This window comes from Nematolebias whitei, chromosome 11 (assembly GCF_014905685.2).
Source record: "Nematolebias whitei isolate Nwh7 chromosome 11, NemWhi1, whole genome shotgun sequence".
Classification (NCBI taxonomy): domain Eukaryota; kingdom Metazoa; phylum Chordata; class Actinopteri; order Cyprinodontiformes; family Rivulidae; genus Nematolebias; species Nematolebias whitei.
The window spans coordinates 2,422,369-2,439,755 of record NC_056508.1 but is presented as its reverse complement, the minus strand read 5'-3'; the positions used below and the strand labels follow the sequence as shown (position 1 = coordinate 2,439,755).

The following is a 17,387-nucleotide window of genomic DNA, read 5'->3' as shown; positions in this document are numbered from 1 at the left end:
CTGCTCCAGCCGTATGTCCCACCACGTTCTCTCAGATCAGCAGACCAGTTGCTCTTAACAGTCCCAGGAACCCGTCTCAAGCGCAGAGGTGACAGGGCCTTCTCTGTAGCAGGCCCAAGACTTTGGAATGAGTTACCTCTGCCCGTTAGACAGGCCCCCTCCCTCACAGTTTTTAAATCTCGCTTAAAAACACACTTATATTCCCTGGCTTTCTGCACTGTGTGATCTGTGCTGAGTCTGTGTGCATCACACTGTGTTAGTCATGTTGCGGTTGTTGTTGTTATCCATTATTGTTTTTGTCGGTTTCTACTTTTTGGTGTCCTGTTATGTAATCTGTTGCTATGTGCTTGTTCTGTTTGTCCCTGTACAGCACTTTGGTGTGCTTTGTCACTGTTTAAAGTGCTTTATAAATAAATTGGTATGGTATGGTATGCTCTATTCAGCCTCTTCTTGACTGCCTGGCTGACATCCGGGACTGGATGGCTTTAAACTTCTTAAGCTTCGATGAGAAGAAGTCTGAAGTCATGCTGTTCCATCCCAGTGGCTCACTCATGAACCATGACATTGACCTTTTCTCTCTAGCCTCGCTAGAAAAACAAAAGGTCACTAATCTGGGGGTGATAATGGACCCGTCCTTAAAACTCAACAGTCACGTAAACATGATGGTCAAATCCTGTTTTCTTCAGCTGAGACGGCTGTCTAAGCTGAAGCCTATACTCTCCAAAAAGAACCTTGAGACAGTGATCCACGCCTTCATAACATCTAGGCTTGATTACTGCAATTCACTTGTGTTTGGAATCAGTCAGTCCTCCATTGCACGTCTACAACTGGTCCAAAATGCTGCAGCCCGATTTTTAACTGGTACAGGCTATAGAGAGCACATCACGCCAGTTTTGGGAGAAGGAAATGCCAAAATGCCAGAAGTCCAGTGTGAAGCACCCACAGTCAGTGATGGTCTGGGGTGCCATGTCAGCTGCTGGTGTTGGTCCACTGTGTTTTATCAAGGGCAGGGTCAATGCAGCTAGCTATCAGGAGATTTTGGAGCACTTCATGCTTCCATCTGCTGAAAAGCTTTATGGAGATGAAGATTTCATTTTTCAGCACGACCTGGCACCTGCTCACAGTGCCAAAACCACTGGTAAATGGTTTACTGACCATGGTATTACTGTGCTCAATTGGCCTGCCAACTCTCCTGACCTGAACCCCATAGAGAACCTGTGGGATATTGTGAAGAGAAAGTTGAGAGACGCAAGACCCAACACTCTGGATGAGCTTAAGGCCGCTATCGAAGCATCCTGGGCCTCCATAACACCTCAGCAGTGCCACAGGCTGATTGCCTCCATGCCACGCCGCATTGAAGCAGTCATTCATGCAAAAGGATTCCCGACCAAGTATTGAGTGCATAACTGAACATGATTATTTGAAGGTTGGCGTTTTTTGTATTAAAAACACTTGTCTTTCATTGGTGGGATGAAATATGCTAATTTTTTGGGACAGGCATTTTGGGTTTTCATGAGCTGTATGCCATAATCATCAGTATTAAAACAATTAAAGGCCTGAAATATTTCAGTTGGTGTGCAATGAATCTGAAATATATGAAAGTTTCATTTTTATCATTACATTATGGAAAATAATGACCTTTATCACAATATGCTAATTTTTTTAGAAGGACATGTATATATATATATATGTGTATGTATGTATGTATGTGCATATATATATATATATATATATATATATGTGAAGATGTTTTAAACCCTTCCCACACTCTTGCAATATTCTAAACAATGTTTCTAAACTCTAAATGCTCTAAAAGAGCACAGAATGTCATGATTTCAGCTCCCTGCCTCATCTTTTACTTGCCACCTGTGTAGTGGAAACGTACGTACGAGATATATTCATACTGTTAAAACGGATTCTTTCATTTTTCTGGACTGTATAATGTACGTGCATTGAATGTAATAAAATGTGGACGTGAGACGTTAATTATCTTTGACCCATCAAAATGAATGCGGTCATTTATTAACAGAATCAAGTTTAACACATCACATATTTACATTAATTGGCAAGAATTGAAAATAACGACATAATTAATCAGCTTTACAACCAGGAAAACCATACGGCCATGATTTTCCGTTGCTTCACCACAGACATTTCTGAAAAACATCTGGATTAATTTGCTAGCAGATAGGAGAGTTTAAAGATGGAAAGATGAAGTTTTAGAGGGAGGGAGATGGTGTGTGAGGGAAAGTGTTGAACAGAACGACACCCTCCATTCGAACCCAGCTTTCCTCGGTACGCTCGGTAGTAAACTCGACTCGTTACCTCTCTGAAGATGAATCAGCGGATACGGAGTTCAGTTAACGCTACCGATCCAGCGTTTCCGTAGGAACAGCTGTGAATCGTCCGAAGTAGTGACGGTATTCCGTCCGACACAGGTTCACCTCACGAGCGGACTTCACATGAGTGGAGTCCGTCAGTGTTCCCCCAGAGGTGGAAGATGTTATAATCCCATAAGACTCGGAAGAGCTCTGTGGTCATGTCAGGATTTTCCTGTTTCCCAGCACGGGAGCTGCAACGACTCTCGACACTCTCCGCCACTCTCCAGACACTCTGAGACTCTGTGAGACTCTGTGAGACTCTAGGAAGTACCGACATTTTAAAGAGCTCTATTTCCGGGTCATCTGGAAGTTTCTGATTGGTCAATATCGACCAGGCAGGGGTGTGTTTTGTGACGTAAGAGGTTACTAGAAGTCAGAAAACAGCAAGAATGTTATGGAACAGATTGAAAATGTTTTTCAGACAGACCAGAGAAATGTTTGGACGGGTTGGCGGAAAACAGCTGCCAACAGGTGCCAGCTTCTCTATTTACGTCTGAGAGGATGTAAAAACAAGACAGCTCGTTCCAACAACTGGTCTGCGTTCGACTCCGACCTTGGACCAAACTTACACTGCTCATTCAAAGACAGAAAATCAGAAAATGCATAATTACTCTGTAACAGGCCTTAACATGAATTCTAACTTTGCATGAGGATTAAAAATCATTATACTGTTTCACAGTTAATAAAAATTGATTAGTTCACTGTAACATCTAAAATGGTTTGAACTAAAACACTTTGATTATCAACATTTGTAAAATAGTAATGATAATAGAAAAGAGAGTGTTCTTTCACTTGAATTCAAGAAAGAAAGTCTCAGGATGGGTCAACCTGTATTTCTGGATGCAAATCAATGAAATGACAGTTCCTGTCCCATATGGTGCCTAAGGTCAAGGTTTTGACCTTCAGGCTTAGTTCACTACACCTGCAAGTGCTCTTAATCATGCCCACTTCAATGTGGTGCGGCTGTGGCTGAGTGGTTAGAGCAGTCTTCTTCCAATGCGAGAGTTGGGGATTCAAATCCACCAGCAGTAACATGTCGAAGTGTCTCAGGGCAAGACACTGAACCCCTCGATGCCTCTGTGTCCCATCAGTGTATGAATGTGATGTAAAGTTCTGATTAGTCTCTTTAGAATGATTTGTTCAATTAGCTTTGTAGAGATCTAGTATAGCGCTGTATGAATGGGTAAATGAGGCACAGATTGTTGTAAAGAGCTTTGAGTGTCGCAATAAGATAGAAAGGCGCTATGTAAGTACACTCTATTTACCATTTACCATTCTCCACTCTGCAAGTACAGCTGCAGCAGGTAGTTTGTCTTGCAGTGTGGGCTGCACAAAGGTGCAGGAGGTGCTAAATAATTTTAAATAATTTATTTTAAATAAAAGTTCCATGCTGATTGTGCGGCTCATCCATCAATCAGCCAATTGTGTGTCATATCCAATCTTATTTTGAAAAACCGTGATAGAGCGAGTCCACAATAAATGAACCGCAAAGTAGCCAGGGACTACTGTATACCAAAGTTCATGCTCAGTAATCCAGGTAAAAATCCAACAATGTTCAGTCATGTCATCTGTACAGTTTCTTTTTTTACTGAGACGTTTCGTCCTTCATTTATGAAGGACTTCTTCAATCTGAGGAGCCACCAAACAAAATGAGTCCCACAAACAGCACACTTCCATAATGGAAGCTTTTTTTTCCGCTCTGGGAGTGTGCTGTTTCGAGGACTCATATTGTTTGGTGGCTCCTCAGATTGAAGAAGTCCTTCATAAATGAAGGACGAAACGTCTCAGCAAAAAAAGAAACTGTCCAGATGACCTGACTAACTAAACATGATTGAATGTGTTTTTATTTTTTCATCTGTCCACAGGGGGAGCTGGTCTGGGGGCAGATTGAGGGTTTCTCTTCCTGGCCAGGCATCATTGTATCCTATGAAAGAGAGAGTTGGGATTCAGAGAAGAAAATGGTGGAATGGTATGGACAGAGAGTGTGTTCTCAGGTGAGTAAAACACCAGCTGGGAAAATCAAAGGCTTTCCAGAAATAAAGTAAAATTCAAACATGATTGGTATTAACATATGTTTTAAATGATAATTTTGTATAATATAAAAAAAGCATTAATCTTAATTGATAAAAATATAATTGTCTATTTGTGTTATCGTATCCTTGTTTTATTGATGTATTTTCAGTGTTTATACATTTTAATCTGTAACAGTCTGTACATGTTGTGAGCATAATAACTTGAAAATTAAGTGAGGTACCAACTTCCATTTTGGTGTGTGGCTACATCTAGGTGGAACAAATGTTCCTTACTGGGTTGCCATGTCAAAATCCAAGATGGCCACCACCACCGTATGTAAACTGGCCACCACTGAGCTACCACAGCCTTCTATGGAGCAGAGAGCTGCCATCTAGGGCTCCCTAGGGAGCAGATGGTGGGGTTTAAGGGCCTTGCTGAAATGCTCAGAGTGGGGCAGTAGCCTATATGCCACGGGTAGTGGTGACGTACTTCTGTTGATATTTTAGACACGAGGATCACTTCTGGTTGCCTCTTGCTCTTGTTTGTTTTTAGCGGTAGCTGCAAGAGTTGTACCGCAAAGAAGACACAGAAGTTAAAATATATCTGCGCTACTGGTACAACAACCGAGTTTTGTTGTGTGTCGTTGTGTCCAGTGAATAGCAGGTACAATAGAGTGCTTAGTTTTTTACATTTTCCTGTCACGATTTGTGGCTAACCGCAGGGAAGACTTAGCCATTAAAGCTAACACTCGGGATTGTAGCCAGCATTTTAAACCTCAGGATATTCAAGAGCCAACGTCAGAAACAGGAAGACGGCGGTTAAAAAAGGGAGCTGTACCTGCATTGATCGAGTGGAATAAGTTCTCCCTTCCACTTGCACGACCGTGGGTTTGGGAGAGAAGGCAAAAAGGACAGCGAGGAGGAGAACACAGCAGCTGCAGACCTCAGTAAGAAACACGATGATGCCTCGGCTCCTCACCCTGCAGTTGTGGATTTGGTGTTGGAGTAATGATGAGTGATTTGCTAGAAGTTTGTGACTACATACTTTCAAAAGAATATTCAGATTTTAACATGCATTTTTTAATCTGTAAAGATTTTTGTATACTCTTACTCAGTAACTTCAGTGCTGTTGCACCTCTGAAATGTTCTCTGCAGTTTCCTTTATTGTGACACCAGAACTGTTTCACTTCAATTAAACATTTATTTCCTGAGACAAATGATAGGACTAACAGATGGACTTATATACACAAACAAATTCCTGGCAAGGACCAATGCAGACATGTTCCTGTTTTTAGTTTTCTACAATCGCCTTAGATTCTAGCTGTTTTTTGTTACCTTTCTTTTTTTAGCCATCCTATTTGTTACATAAAACAGAAAAAAATCTGTATGCCTTTTTATAACTGTCAATTGTTGTTGCTGTTGTCCATTGTTTTTCATCATTCTTTTTTGAAATCAAGTCTCTCTTGTAAATGAGTCCTCGAGGCTCAATGGGATTTACCTGTCTAAATAAAGGTTGAGTGAATGAAATAATAAATAGGACATGAGACGAGGGTGATCTTAATCAGACAATTAAAGCAGAACACTAGGGAGGACAGACAGGGAAGGCCCACTAGATGGCGCCATTACAGTACCCCCCCCTCTCATAGATGCCCCCTGGCGTCCCCAAGAAACCCTCCAGAAGACTAGGGTGGAAGGAGGGAGGAACTGCAAGGGTGGCAGGCCCAAACAAACACACACGAGGACCGAAACAAAACTGACAGACACAAGGCCTGGGGACAAAACTACACAGGGAAGACAAAAAATGTCCAGACGGCCAGGAGACCATCCACTGGATCAGAGCAGGTCAGGTAGGCGGCTGGGAGGCCATCCGACGAGGCAGAGCAGGTCAGGTGGGCGGCCGGGAGGCCGTGCGACGGACCAGAGGAGGCCAGGGGGACGCCTGGGAAGCCGTCCAGCATGGGGCCAAAGTTCAGGTGGGCAGCCGAAGGAGATGGACACTCTTAAGGACCCATGAGTGTCCAGCTCGGGGAGTGAGGAGCGGGAGAACCATTGTCTCTGCAAGAGATTGAGGAGGCGCTGCTGCAGGGGTGTCAACACTTCAGCTACTGCAGAAGACTCAGGTCCTTCTGGGGCAAGATCAAAATCCTCTTCAACAGGACAATCTTCTTTGGCAGGGTCACGGTTGGTTGCCGTGTCTGTGTTGGCTGCAGAGTCTGTGTCGACTGCAGTCTCTGTGTTGGCTGCAGTCTCTGTTTTGGCTGCAGTCTCTGTTTTGGCTGCAGTCTCTGTGTTGGCTGCAGTCTCTTGTGTTCGCAACGTGAGGGGCGTCCTCCAGGACCCCCTCATAACCGGAAATGTGGGAAGCGTCCTCCAGGACCCCCCGGAACTGGAAACGTGAGAGGCATCCTCCTGGACCCCCTCGAGACAGGAGACGTGGGAGGGGTCCTCCAGGACCCTCCTGGAATAGAAGACATGAGGGGCGTCCTCCAGGACCCCCTCGGAACAGGAAGCGGGTGGTGAGGTCTTGGAACTGGACCCCACAGGTTCTGGACCTCTTGCAGTTCTTGGAGACTCAGGGACCACTGCAGGTTTTGAAAGACCTGCAAGTTCTGAATATTCTGCGGCAGGTTCAGTGTCTTCTGCAGCGGACTCTGACCTTTCTGGGGCAGGTTCAGTGTCTTCTGTGGCAGAGTCTGGGCTTTCTGCGGCAGGTTCAGTGTCTTCTGTGGCAGACTCTGGAGACCCATGGACTGCTGTAGGTTCTAGAAGACTTACAGACTCTGGAGATCTATGGACCACTGCAAGTTCTGGAAGACCTGCAGACTCAGGAGACTCATGGACCATTGCAGGTTCTGGAAGACCTGCAGAATCTGGAGACCCGTGAACCACTGCAGGTTCTGGAGGACCTGCAGACTCTAGAGACCCGGGGATCACTCCAGGTTTTGGAAGACCTAAAGACTCTGGAGACCTGTGGACCGCTGCAGGTTCTGGAAGACCTGCAGACTCAGATGACCCATGGACCGCTGCAGGTTCTGGAAGACCTCTAGAATCTGGAGACCCATGGACCGCTGCAGGTTCTGGACTACCTGCAGACTCTGGAAACGCTGCAGGTTCCAAGCCCATTAATCCCACAAGTAGGTGGTGGCTCAGGTACTCCTCCCCCTGCGAGAAGCTCCCAGACTTTACGGTCGAGTCAGTGTGCTCAGGGACCAAAACAAGATTAAGTTCAGTTTTTAATTTCCATGCAAAGTTAAAGATCACCTGATGGACAGGTGTATTAATCAACTTAGGCTGGGAGGTGAAAATCCTTAATAGTTGATCAACAAAGAATGTTCTATCCTTAACTTTGTCTCTGGGCAGGGCTCGGAGGATCATAACTTTCCATGGGCTACCTGGTCCTTCAGTGGAGGCAGCTCTGGGATGTGGTTACACTCCACTAAGGCAGGGAACTGTAACCCAACATGCTCTCTGGGTTGCCCCCCTCCATCTGCTCTATAGATGAACGGGGGGATGACTGCCCCCCCCCCCCCCGGCAAAATTCTCCCCGGTTTCGCAGGTTGTGTCTGAGGAGAGCGGGGTGGGGGCTGGGACCAGGAGAAGGTGGAACTTGTCTCTTGGGAAGCTCTGAGCAGGGGTGAGGTGCCAGATCCAGCCCTCACCGGGACCATGGAAGGCGAGGCGTCTGGATCAGCCCTCACAGAAGCACCAGGATAGGTACCAAGAGACTCGGTCTCACAGGACCGAGCACGAGGAGCAGGGCATGTGGGTCGTGTTGGTGGAAGAGCAGCAGACTGGTTACGGTGGCTTCTTCTGCCTCTTTTACGGTGGCGGTGTGAGTGGTGTACAGGGGTGAGCCAGAGTTCGTCCTCCGAATCAGCATCTTCCCCTGATGTCCACCCGGAGTAAGTTGGCGAATAATGAGCAGGATAGAAGGAGAAACTGGATCCATGTAGGTTACCTTGGAGCTGAGAGCTCTTTCTCTCCTCCTGTATCAGGAGAGGTGAAGGCAGAACTTCCACCGCCTGGCTCTAGTACTCCAGTCCCAGGATGGGTTCGGTCCAAAAGGCGCCGCACCGGACCACATATCTTTTCATCTGGATAGGCTTGGACAAAAACAGGTGAGCGGAACTCGGGAGATCCTGCCCGCTGGGTTCAGGTATTGGTCGGTTCAACCTGTCAAGGTTTTCTCAGGGAGGACAGGAATGAACCCATAGTGCAGGCAGGACTCGGGAGGCAGGACATAGAAAATGATACTTTAATAATAACATAAAGAGGCTGACGTGGCAGCAAACTTACACGATTAGGAGCAGACTTGGAACAAACTTGGAACAGGACAGAACAAGGACTGTACCCAATGAGACGAACCGACAAATGACAGGACTAACAGAAGGACTTATATACACAAACAGGACATGAGACAAGGGTGATCTTCATCAGACAATTAAAGCAGAACACTAGGGAGGACAGACAGGGAAGGCCCACTTGATGGTGCCATCCTTACAAGCTTACCTGTGGGCCTGATTTTGGCCCGCGGGCTGTCAATTGAATAGCTCTGCTTCAAACTAACCTGTTGTTCCTTTTAATAAAGCCACGGAGTGATGTCCCATTCCCTGAACAGCTGACCATTAACATAAAGTTTATCTTCAGCCACCGTAGCGCTGACGTGGATGCAGTGTTTTTTTTGTGGTTTGCCCATCACGATGGTGTCAAAACACTTGTCCACATAACTCTCCAGACTGTCCAAAGTTTCCTCGTCCAGTTTGGTTTATTGAAACAATAGGCAGAGGTTAGTATTTGGGAGAGTGGTGGCGCAGAGGTTAGAGAAGGTGGGCCTGTGATCGGAACATCGCCAGTTCAAGCCTCGGTACCGACAACATCAAAAATGTGGGTGGGGTAGGTGAAGCACCCACACCTGCCTCCACCCTCATTTGCCCCACTCTGGGCATATGAGCAAGGTCCTTATCTCCCATCTGCTCCCTAAACAGGTCTCTCTTGAAAATGAGTTCTTGTGGCTCAATGAGACTACCTGTATAAATAAAGGGTAAATGAAAAAAGAATTAACAATATTTTATGTTTGATAATATATTGGCTTGTTTTACCTGATTTGAATTGTATTTGTTTGGTTTAGCAGTATTCTGCCTTATTACTTACGCGGCACAGCTCTCGCGTGATCTCAGCAGCTCATCACCAGGTCATTCTGTGTCTAATGTTAATCACTGCAGGTGTCTGTTATTTTTTCCTATTAGTCTGTGTATATATTCAGTTCCTTTGCGTCTTGTCTTTGTCTCGTGATTGTCCTTCTATGGTGTTGTGTTCAGCCTCCCATGTTCAGCCTCCCATTCTATCCTGTTAGATCCGTCTGTAAGTAAGCTGCCCTGTCAGTATTTTTGAGTTTGTTTATAAAGAAATTTGTTTAACCTTCTACGTCGAGCCTCCAATTATCCTCCTGCACGTGGGTTCAAACACTCTGATAGCCAAACATGATAGAATCCCGAGACCAAATTTGAACCCAGTAGGAAGATGATAACTTTGTTTGAGATTTTGGCCTATGAGGCTGGTAAAACCGCCCAATGTGAGAGAGAGAAGGAGGAGAGAAGGAAGACTCCTTTTTGGGGGACCCGCCTGGCCATTACACCTGTGTCCTCAGCCTCACCATCTCTCTCCCCCTCATCTACTCCTCCTCGCTGCTGCACCCCGCTGCCCACCTCCTTTTCGTTCTCCTCCTGGCTGTCCCAAACAATCATCGTAGAGAGGGGGGTGAATCGCTATTCCTCCCAGAGTCCAGTGTAAGAAGGAGAGAGCTTTGTGAATGGGAGAAAAGCTCAGCCGTCAATCATAGGAGGAACGGCAGAACATTTTGCTGGGGGGAAGGTACCCATATCCACCAGACGAGCAACCCAGCTTTTGCTTGCTGGAAGAGCGAGTGGGGAGTTCACTAGGGGAGAAATACCCGTGCCCCCACTTGCCGGAGGAGCAGCCCAGCCTCCCTTCGCTGGAGGAGCTGAAGTGGTGGGAGGGTTTTCTTTTGGCAATGTATCTGGATCTGCCCAGCTGCGAGGAGGTCCAGACGAATTCCTCTCTTCGGTCCAGCTGCGAGGAGATCCAGGCGAACACCTCTCTTCCGCCCAGCTGCGAGGAGGTCCAGGCGGACACTCCTCACTCCTGCCCGCCTGAGGATTCCACTCCTTCAGAGCTTCTGGTTCCTGGTTCTGCAGAGGTTCTGGAGTCTCTTGCTGCAGCCCCGACTCCACCACCTGCTGCAGCCCCAACTCCATCCTCTCCTGTTGCAGCCCTGACCCCCGTTCCTGACCCTCCTGCTGCGGCTCTGGTCCCTAGTTCTCCTGCTACGGCTCTGGTCCCTGTTTCTCCTGCTGCGACACTGGTTCCTGGTTCTCCAGCTACGGCTCAGGTCCCTGGTTCTCCAGCTGTGGCTCTGGTCCCTGGTTCTTCAGCTGCAGCTCCGACGCCCGACTCACCGAAAGCTAAAGACCCTGAGTCTACCGCAGAAGATCCTGGTTCTTCAGCTGCGGCTCCGACGCCTGACTCGCCGACGACTGAAGACCCTGAGTCTACCGCAGAAGATCCTGGTTCTTCTGCTGAGGTCCTCGCTCCTGGCTCTTCTGCTGAGGTCCTCGCCCCTGGATCTTTTGCTGAGGTCCTCACCCCTGGTCCGCCCGAAGAGGTCCTTGCCCCTGGTCCGCCCAAAGAGGTCCTCGCCCCTGGTCCGCCCAAAGATGTTCTCTTCTGCCTGAGTCCAGGAGGGCACAGATAGACACCTGCGCTACCCCAGTATGTACCGTCCATTGGTCACCTGCCGGAACACTGGCCTGAGGGTGGATGGTTCCCAGGTTGCCCCCCTGATCTCCTGCCTCGTTGGGGATGGTCGCCAGATCGCCTGCATGACCACTGGACCTGCTTTTGGATTGTCTCCAGACCGTCCACATTGACTCTGGGTTGGGGTTTTCTATGTTTTTGTTATTTTGTGGTCAAATTAAACCCAGGTTTGCCTGTCGTTTTGTTGTTCTTTTGGTCCTATATGTTTCTCCATCTTGGTCTGTCCTGTTTTTGTCCTGCCTCCCACCCAAGTTGGATGTAGTCTCGTCCTTTGGATGTCAGGAGCCATCCCTTGAGTGGGGGATACTGTAGGGTTTTTGGGCTTGGTCCTGTCTTTGTCTGTTTCCTCATGTTTTCATTCAGCCCTCCCTCCTTGTGTTCAGCCCTTGTCTCACCTCTGTCTAATGTTAATCACTGCAGGTTTCTGTTATTTGTTCCGATCAGTCTGTGTATATATTCAGTTCCTCCACATCTTGTCTTTGTCTCGGGTATGTCCTTCTATGGTGTTGTGTTCAGCTTCCCATTCCGTCCTGTCAGATCTGTCTGTAAGCAAGCTTCCCTGTCAGCATTTTTGATTTTGTTTATAAATAAATTTGTTTAACCTTCTACATCGAGCCTCCAATTATTCTTCTGCACGTAGGTTCAAACACTCCTGACAGCCGAACATACTATGAGTGTATTTGGATGCAAATAATTCTATATGTGCGCAAAGACGCCTTCCGGCAAATAACTATGACCTGCCCCACCCAGTCAGGCGGCTTTATCTCCGGTATCTTCTGGTGAACTGCGACGATTATGGAAAACTCAAACATTTTCTATATCAGGTTTTGATTTACTTTAAGAGCTGCAAAAGCTTCTAAGCACATGGCGTTATTTCTAAACTAACAATTGTGATCAGTTATCATAGACCCTAACCACAAGATCCATCGTCCTCTCATGCCCTCGTCTTCTCCTGGTCTGTCTCCAACCTCTCCCCTTGACTGAGTGTCTGGTCTGGTCTTCCAGAAATGGACACCCCCCAGGTATCCCAGGTACCTCTGAAAGGCAGAGTGAGGTCTGCTCAATACATATGGAAAAAAGGTCAAAACAACCAACCAAGAACTGCTTCTTTGCCAGGTGTAGCCTGTAGTAAGTATAATATATGTGCCAGTAAGAATTATTTGTTTAACCTAATTTAGCATTAATTCTGAAGATAATTTGTTATAATCTCAGATCAAGCGTAGATTTGTCAAACACCGCCCCCCCCCAGTGGCTTGTTTTAAGAACACCACCTTAAGTATCAAATTAACTAACCGCTGTAAATACCAATTTAAAAAATCAATCTGAATCAATTAAACAATCATTTGCACAGTTGTTGTATTCCCCCTGTATAAGTAAAAAGTAAGTAAAAACAAAAGCACTCAACACTACCCCCACCATGGAATCTAACACTGAGTTTGAGAACTCCATCAGTCAACGTCCTGCTCTTCCCGTTTGCCCTCTGGCAGTCCCCCGGTGTTAAGAAAAACTAACATTTACCTATATGTTTATTCATTTACTTTATCCACCCAATACTATGGAGAGCCATTTCATTCAAAATTAAATAAATAGTGTTGTTTAAAAATTGTTAATATTCTATTAAATATTCCCATGAAATTAAAAAAAATTAATAGAATTTTTTTTTTCCCAAGATTTATTTTTTATTTATTTCAAGATTTATTTATTTTATAATTAAGTTTCATTTTGTGACATTTTATTTTGTAAAGCTACTTTACATATTTCAGGGGCTTTTTTTTTTTTATCCTGTTTTGCATTTTAAGCTCTTTTTATTTCATGTTCTTATATTCAAATGAGGGGTGGGTTTTTCTCTATAGGGTGGGTCTGGTCAAATCATCGACCCAGACCTAAGCTTTGGAACCTATGTCACTGCATAGTGACGTTGTGGGGCTTTTACGTCTTGCGCACCATTCATCCACAGACCAAAACAAATTGTATTCCAATGTTTGTCTATGGTGTCAGCGCTGTATCCTCCTTCATAACGCTGAAAAGCAGCTCAAAACAAAGTGGACTATATCGTGACAAACTTCTCCCAGATGATTAAAAGCTGTACATGGGAAAAACTGGGTAAAATTAGAAATGTCGACTCGCTTGAGAAAAAAAACCCAAATGGAGCAGAGACCCCGAATATTTGCCTCCACTGACATTCCCAATAATTTTTGCACACATGGTCTGTGTCAGTGCTTTGCAAATAATTTTAAGAAATACAAGTCACTGGAAGAGCATTTCTGTCCTAATGACAGAGCGTGCCCAGAAAGAACAGACTGAAGGACAACAGACTCAGGATCATAAATAGAAGGGTGATTTATTTATGATTTATGTGATTTATTTTACAGTGTTAATAATAATAATAATAATAATAATAATAATAATAATAAACAGTCTTATATTCACAGGAGCTGAACTGGAAAGCCCCTGGAAGGGGAAAGGGGAGACGATTAGAGTCTTATTGGTTGGAGGATAGATGATATGATGGATGGGCAATAATAATATTCCTCTTACTGTAAATGACGGGTGGGATGACACAGGGTGAAGATATAACAAATCCAATTTCCAGCAAGAGGTCGATGCACGGGTGGCGCGTGGAGGTCGAGGCAGGAGGGGTAGTAGTTCGGCTGGAGTCCACGAGGAGAAACTTGAGCTCAGGTAAGTACAGATCAATCCACAGGTTTGCATAAAACGTCCAGGACTGGAGGCCCAGGAAAAACCAAGGTCTGTCAGGAGCGAAGAAGACACACAGGTAAGTATTTCAAAAGATATCACACTTGAAAGGCCAGGAGCACAACTACCCTCAACAAGATATGCTCGGGCACTGGATGAAGCAAGTCTGCAGCCTCATATAGTCCTGAAGGTAATTAGGGAGATGGCCAGCAGCTGGGCGTGATTAGCCTTAGTTCCTTGCACTAATTCCTTGTCTCTGATTCCAGGTCGATTTGCAGACTCTGAAACCATATGCTGAATTTGGCCTGCACTTCTCTGCCAAGTCGTTCGCTACCCTCGTCACATACCGAGACGCCATCTTCTCATCCCTGCAGGTTAGCGTACCTGTTCACTGCTGATATAAATGAACAAGACAATTCAGACAAGCACGTAAGCTGTGAAGATAACTTGTGTACTTTGAAAAATAAATTTAGTCTTGTGTTAGATCTTACAAGGTACTCAAATTGGAAAATGCATTCCCTGACCAAAAAAAATAACAAAAATAAAAAGAAGTCAGATGTAGAGGTGGAAATGACATGAAACCGCATCATTTATGGAACTATACTGCAATGAGTGGGATATTTATTTATTTATTTTTATTTAGAAATGTATTCATTTCATTAAAAACAAAATAACTCTATACGATAGAAAACAAAAATGTATATACAATCAAAAAATAAAATGAAAGGCAGCAGAAGAATAAATCTTATATCTGCCCCGTTTTCCCAGAATATATTCAAACAAAAGTAAATTACCAAAAAACAAAGCTAAATAAAAACAACATCAACTCAAACAACAATTTGTATATACACATATTATACTTTTCCATATTCCTTCAGAAAACTAACTTTTAACATTTTCTTGGATATGTACATAGATGTGGCAGTTTTAACATCATCCTTCAGACCATTCCACAATCCTGTTCCCTGAATTATAGTAGACCACTCCCTCAAACTGGTACAAAATCAACGCTTCACAAACATCCATCCCCTTAAGATAATAACCACTCTCCCTTTTAACAAAATGTACTTGTATATTAGAAGACAGTATGTTTTTGTGAGCCTTATACATAAACAGTAAAATATTATAATCAACCAAGTCATAGAATTTCAATGTCTTCAGTTGATAAAACAATGTATTTGATGGATGTCTATAATCTTTTCTAGTGATAATTCTTACAGCTCTTTTCTCTAAAATAGAAATAGGATTTGTAATTATTTTACATGCTTTACCCCAGACTTGAATACAGTAAATTAAGTGTGGGACAAATATTGCATTATACAACATAATGCTTTATCATTGAGTAACTCCCTTACTTTGTACAGTACTGCAATAGATTTAGCTACTTTTGTTCTTAAATTATTTATCTGAGGTTTCCATGTCAGTTTCTCATCAATGATGACACCCAGAAACTTCACCTCACTGACTCTACAAATCTCAACACCATCGATTCTAAATGGAGCATTGACAGTTCACTTACTGTTACTGAATATCATGTAATTTGTTTTATCCAAATTTAATGATTATTTGTTTAGTCGAAAACAATTTTGTATTTTCACAAATTCTGTCTGTACCATCTCCAACATTCGTTCTATATTTTTACCTGAACAAAAAAATGTAGTATCATCTGCAAATAAAACACATCTAAACAGTCCTGACACATTAACCAAGTAATTTATGTATAAAATAAATAACTTATGTCCAAGTACAGAACCTTGAGGCACTCCACATGTGATGTTACAAAGTTCAGATCTTACATAATTTATTTGAACAAACTGTTTCCTTCTAAATAACTAGATACCCACTGTAATGCTAACCCTCTAATACCATATTTATTTAGCTTTTCAAGAAGAATACCGTGGTCAATAGTATCAAATGTCTTTTTCAGATCAACATAAATACTAACACAATACTTTTTTTTATCAACAGCAGTTGTTGTTTGTTTTATTAATTCCATGATAGCCATTGATGTAGAATTTTTAGGTCTAAACCCATATTGACTGTTACTTAATAGATTCTGTTTATTGATAAATTGGTCCAATCTAATCACAAATAACTTCTCTAAATTCTTCGAAAACTGTGGCAACAAGGATATTGGTCTGTAATTGTTAAACACACGTTTCTTACCATTTTTAAAAAGAGGAATTACCTTGGCTATTTTCATGTTGTTTGGAACATAATTCATTATATTCTTTACAAACATCATATCCATGTCCACCCAATCTTTTGATCTTTTTTGATCTTTTTTACAATATTCATTATTTCTTCTTTATCTGTTCCATCAAGAAAAATACTGTTGCAACAACTCGTAACTGTATGATTCACATTTTTATCTACTTTTGGTATTTTAGTTGCGAGACTCGGGCCAACATTCACAAAATAATGATTAAATCCATTTACAATTTCATTTTGATCTTGGATTTCTTTACCGTCCTTTACAAAATACTGTGGAATACCTGATTTTACTTCATGATTTTTCAGGACACTATTTATTATTTGCCATGTTGCCCTCATATGAACATTACATTTGTCTAATAAATCACTGTAATATTCCTTCTTATGTTTTAATCCATTGCTGTTTTAATCCATACCAACTTATTTTTATACTTCTTTTATCTCTCTTCCGCTTCTTTTGTTCTTAATTTCAGGAAGCATGAGTAGTTCTTTTATTACAAGCATTTCTCAACCCTTTGGTCATCCATGGTTTGTCAACATCTTTTTTTTTGTAATTTTTTTGCACACAATTCTTTTCATACAGAGCTCCTAAAATATTCATAAATACATCATATGCTCTTTTTACATCATCAACATACATGTCCTTCCAATTTTGTTTTCTTAAATCATCTTTTAATTTATCCAAAGCTTTTTGTGATGTGTTTTTTTTTTCCTTAATTGTATCTACTTTTGTATTGCATTGGTCATTTTTATAAATTGTGAAAATTGGTAAGTGATCGCCTTCATCAGTAATCAAAATGCCACCCATTATACCATACCATACCATACCATACCAATTTATTTATAAAGCACTTTAAACAGTGACAAAGCACACCAAAGTGCTGTACAGGGACAAACAGAACAAGCACATAGCAACAGATTACATAACAGGACACCAAAAAGTAGAAACCAACAAAAACAATAATGGATAACAACAACAACCGCAACAGGACTAACACAGTGTGATGCACACAGACTCAGCACAGATCACACAGTGCAGAAAGCCAGGGAATAAAAGTGTGTTTTTAAGCGAGATTTAAAAACCGTGAGGGAGGGGGCCTGTCTAACGAGCAGAGGTAACTCATTCCAAAGTCTTGGGCCTGCTACAGAGAAGGCCCTGTCACCTCTGCGCTTGAGACGGGTTCCTGGGACAGTGAGGAGCTACTGGTCTGCTGATCTGAGAGAACGTGGTGGGACATACGGCTGGAGC

At 43.3% G+C, this 17,387-nt stretch overlaps 1 protein-coding gene across 1 annotated transcript in view; it reads left to right on the top strand.

The window, feature by feature from the left end:
- Positions 1-17,387, top strand: part of LOC119416586 (DNA (cytosine-5)-methyltransferase 3B-like) — a 261,265-nt gene that overhangs the window by 83,392 nt on the left and 160,486 nt on the right. The window contains exons 5-6 of the mRNA XM_037683776.1: positions 4,247-4,375; positions 14,191-14,298. Of these exons, the coding sequence (XP_037539704.1) occupies positions 4,247-4,375; positions 14,191-14,298 (237 nt within the window). The remainder of the gene's footprint in view (positions 1-4,246; positions 4,376-14,190; positions 14,299-17,387) is intronic.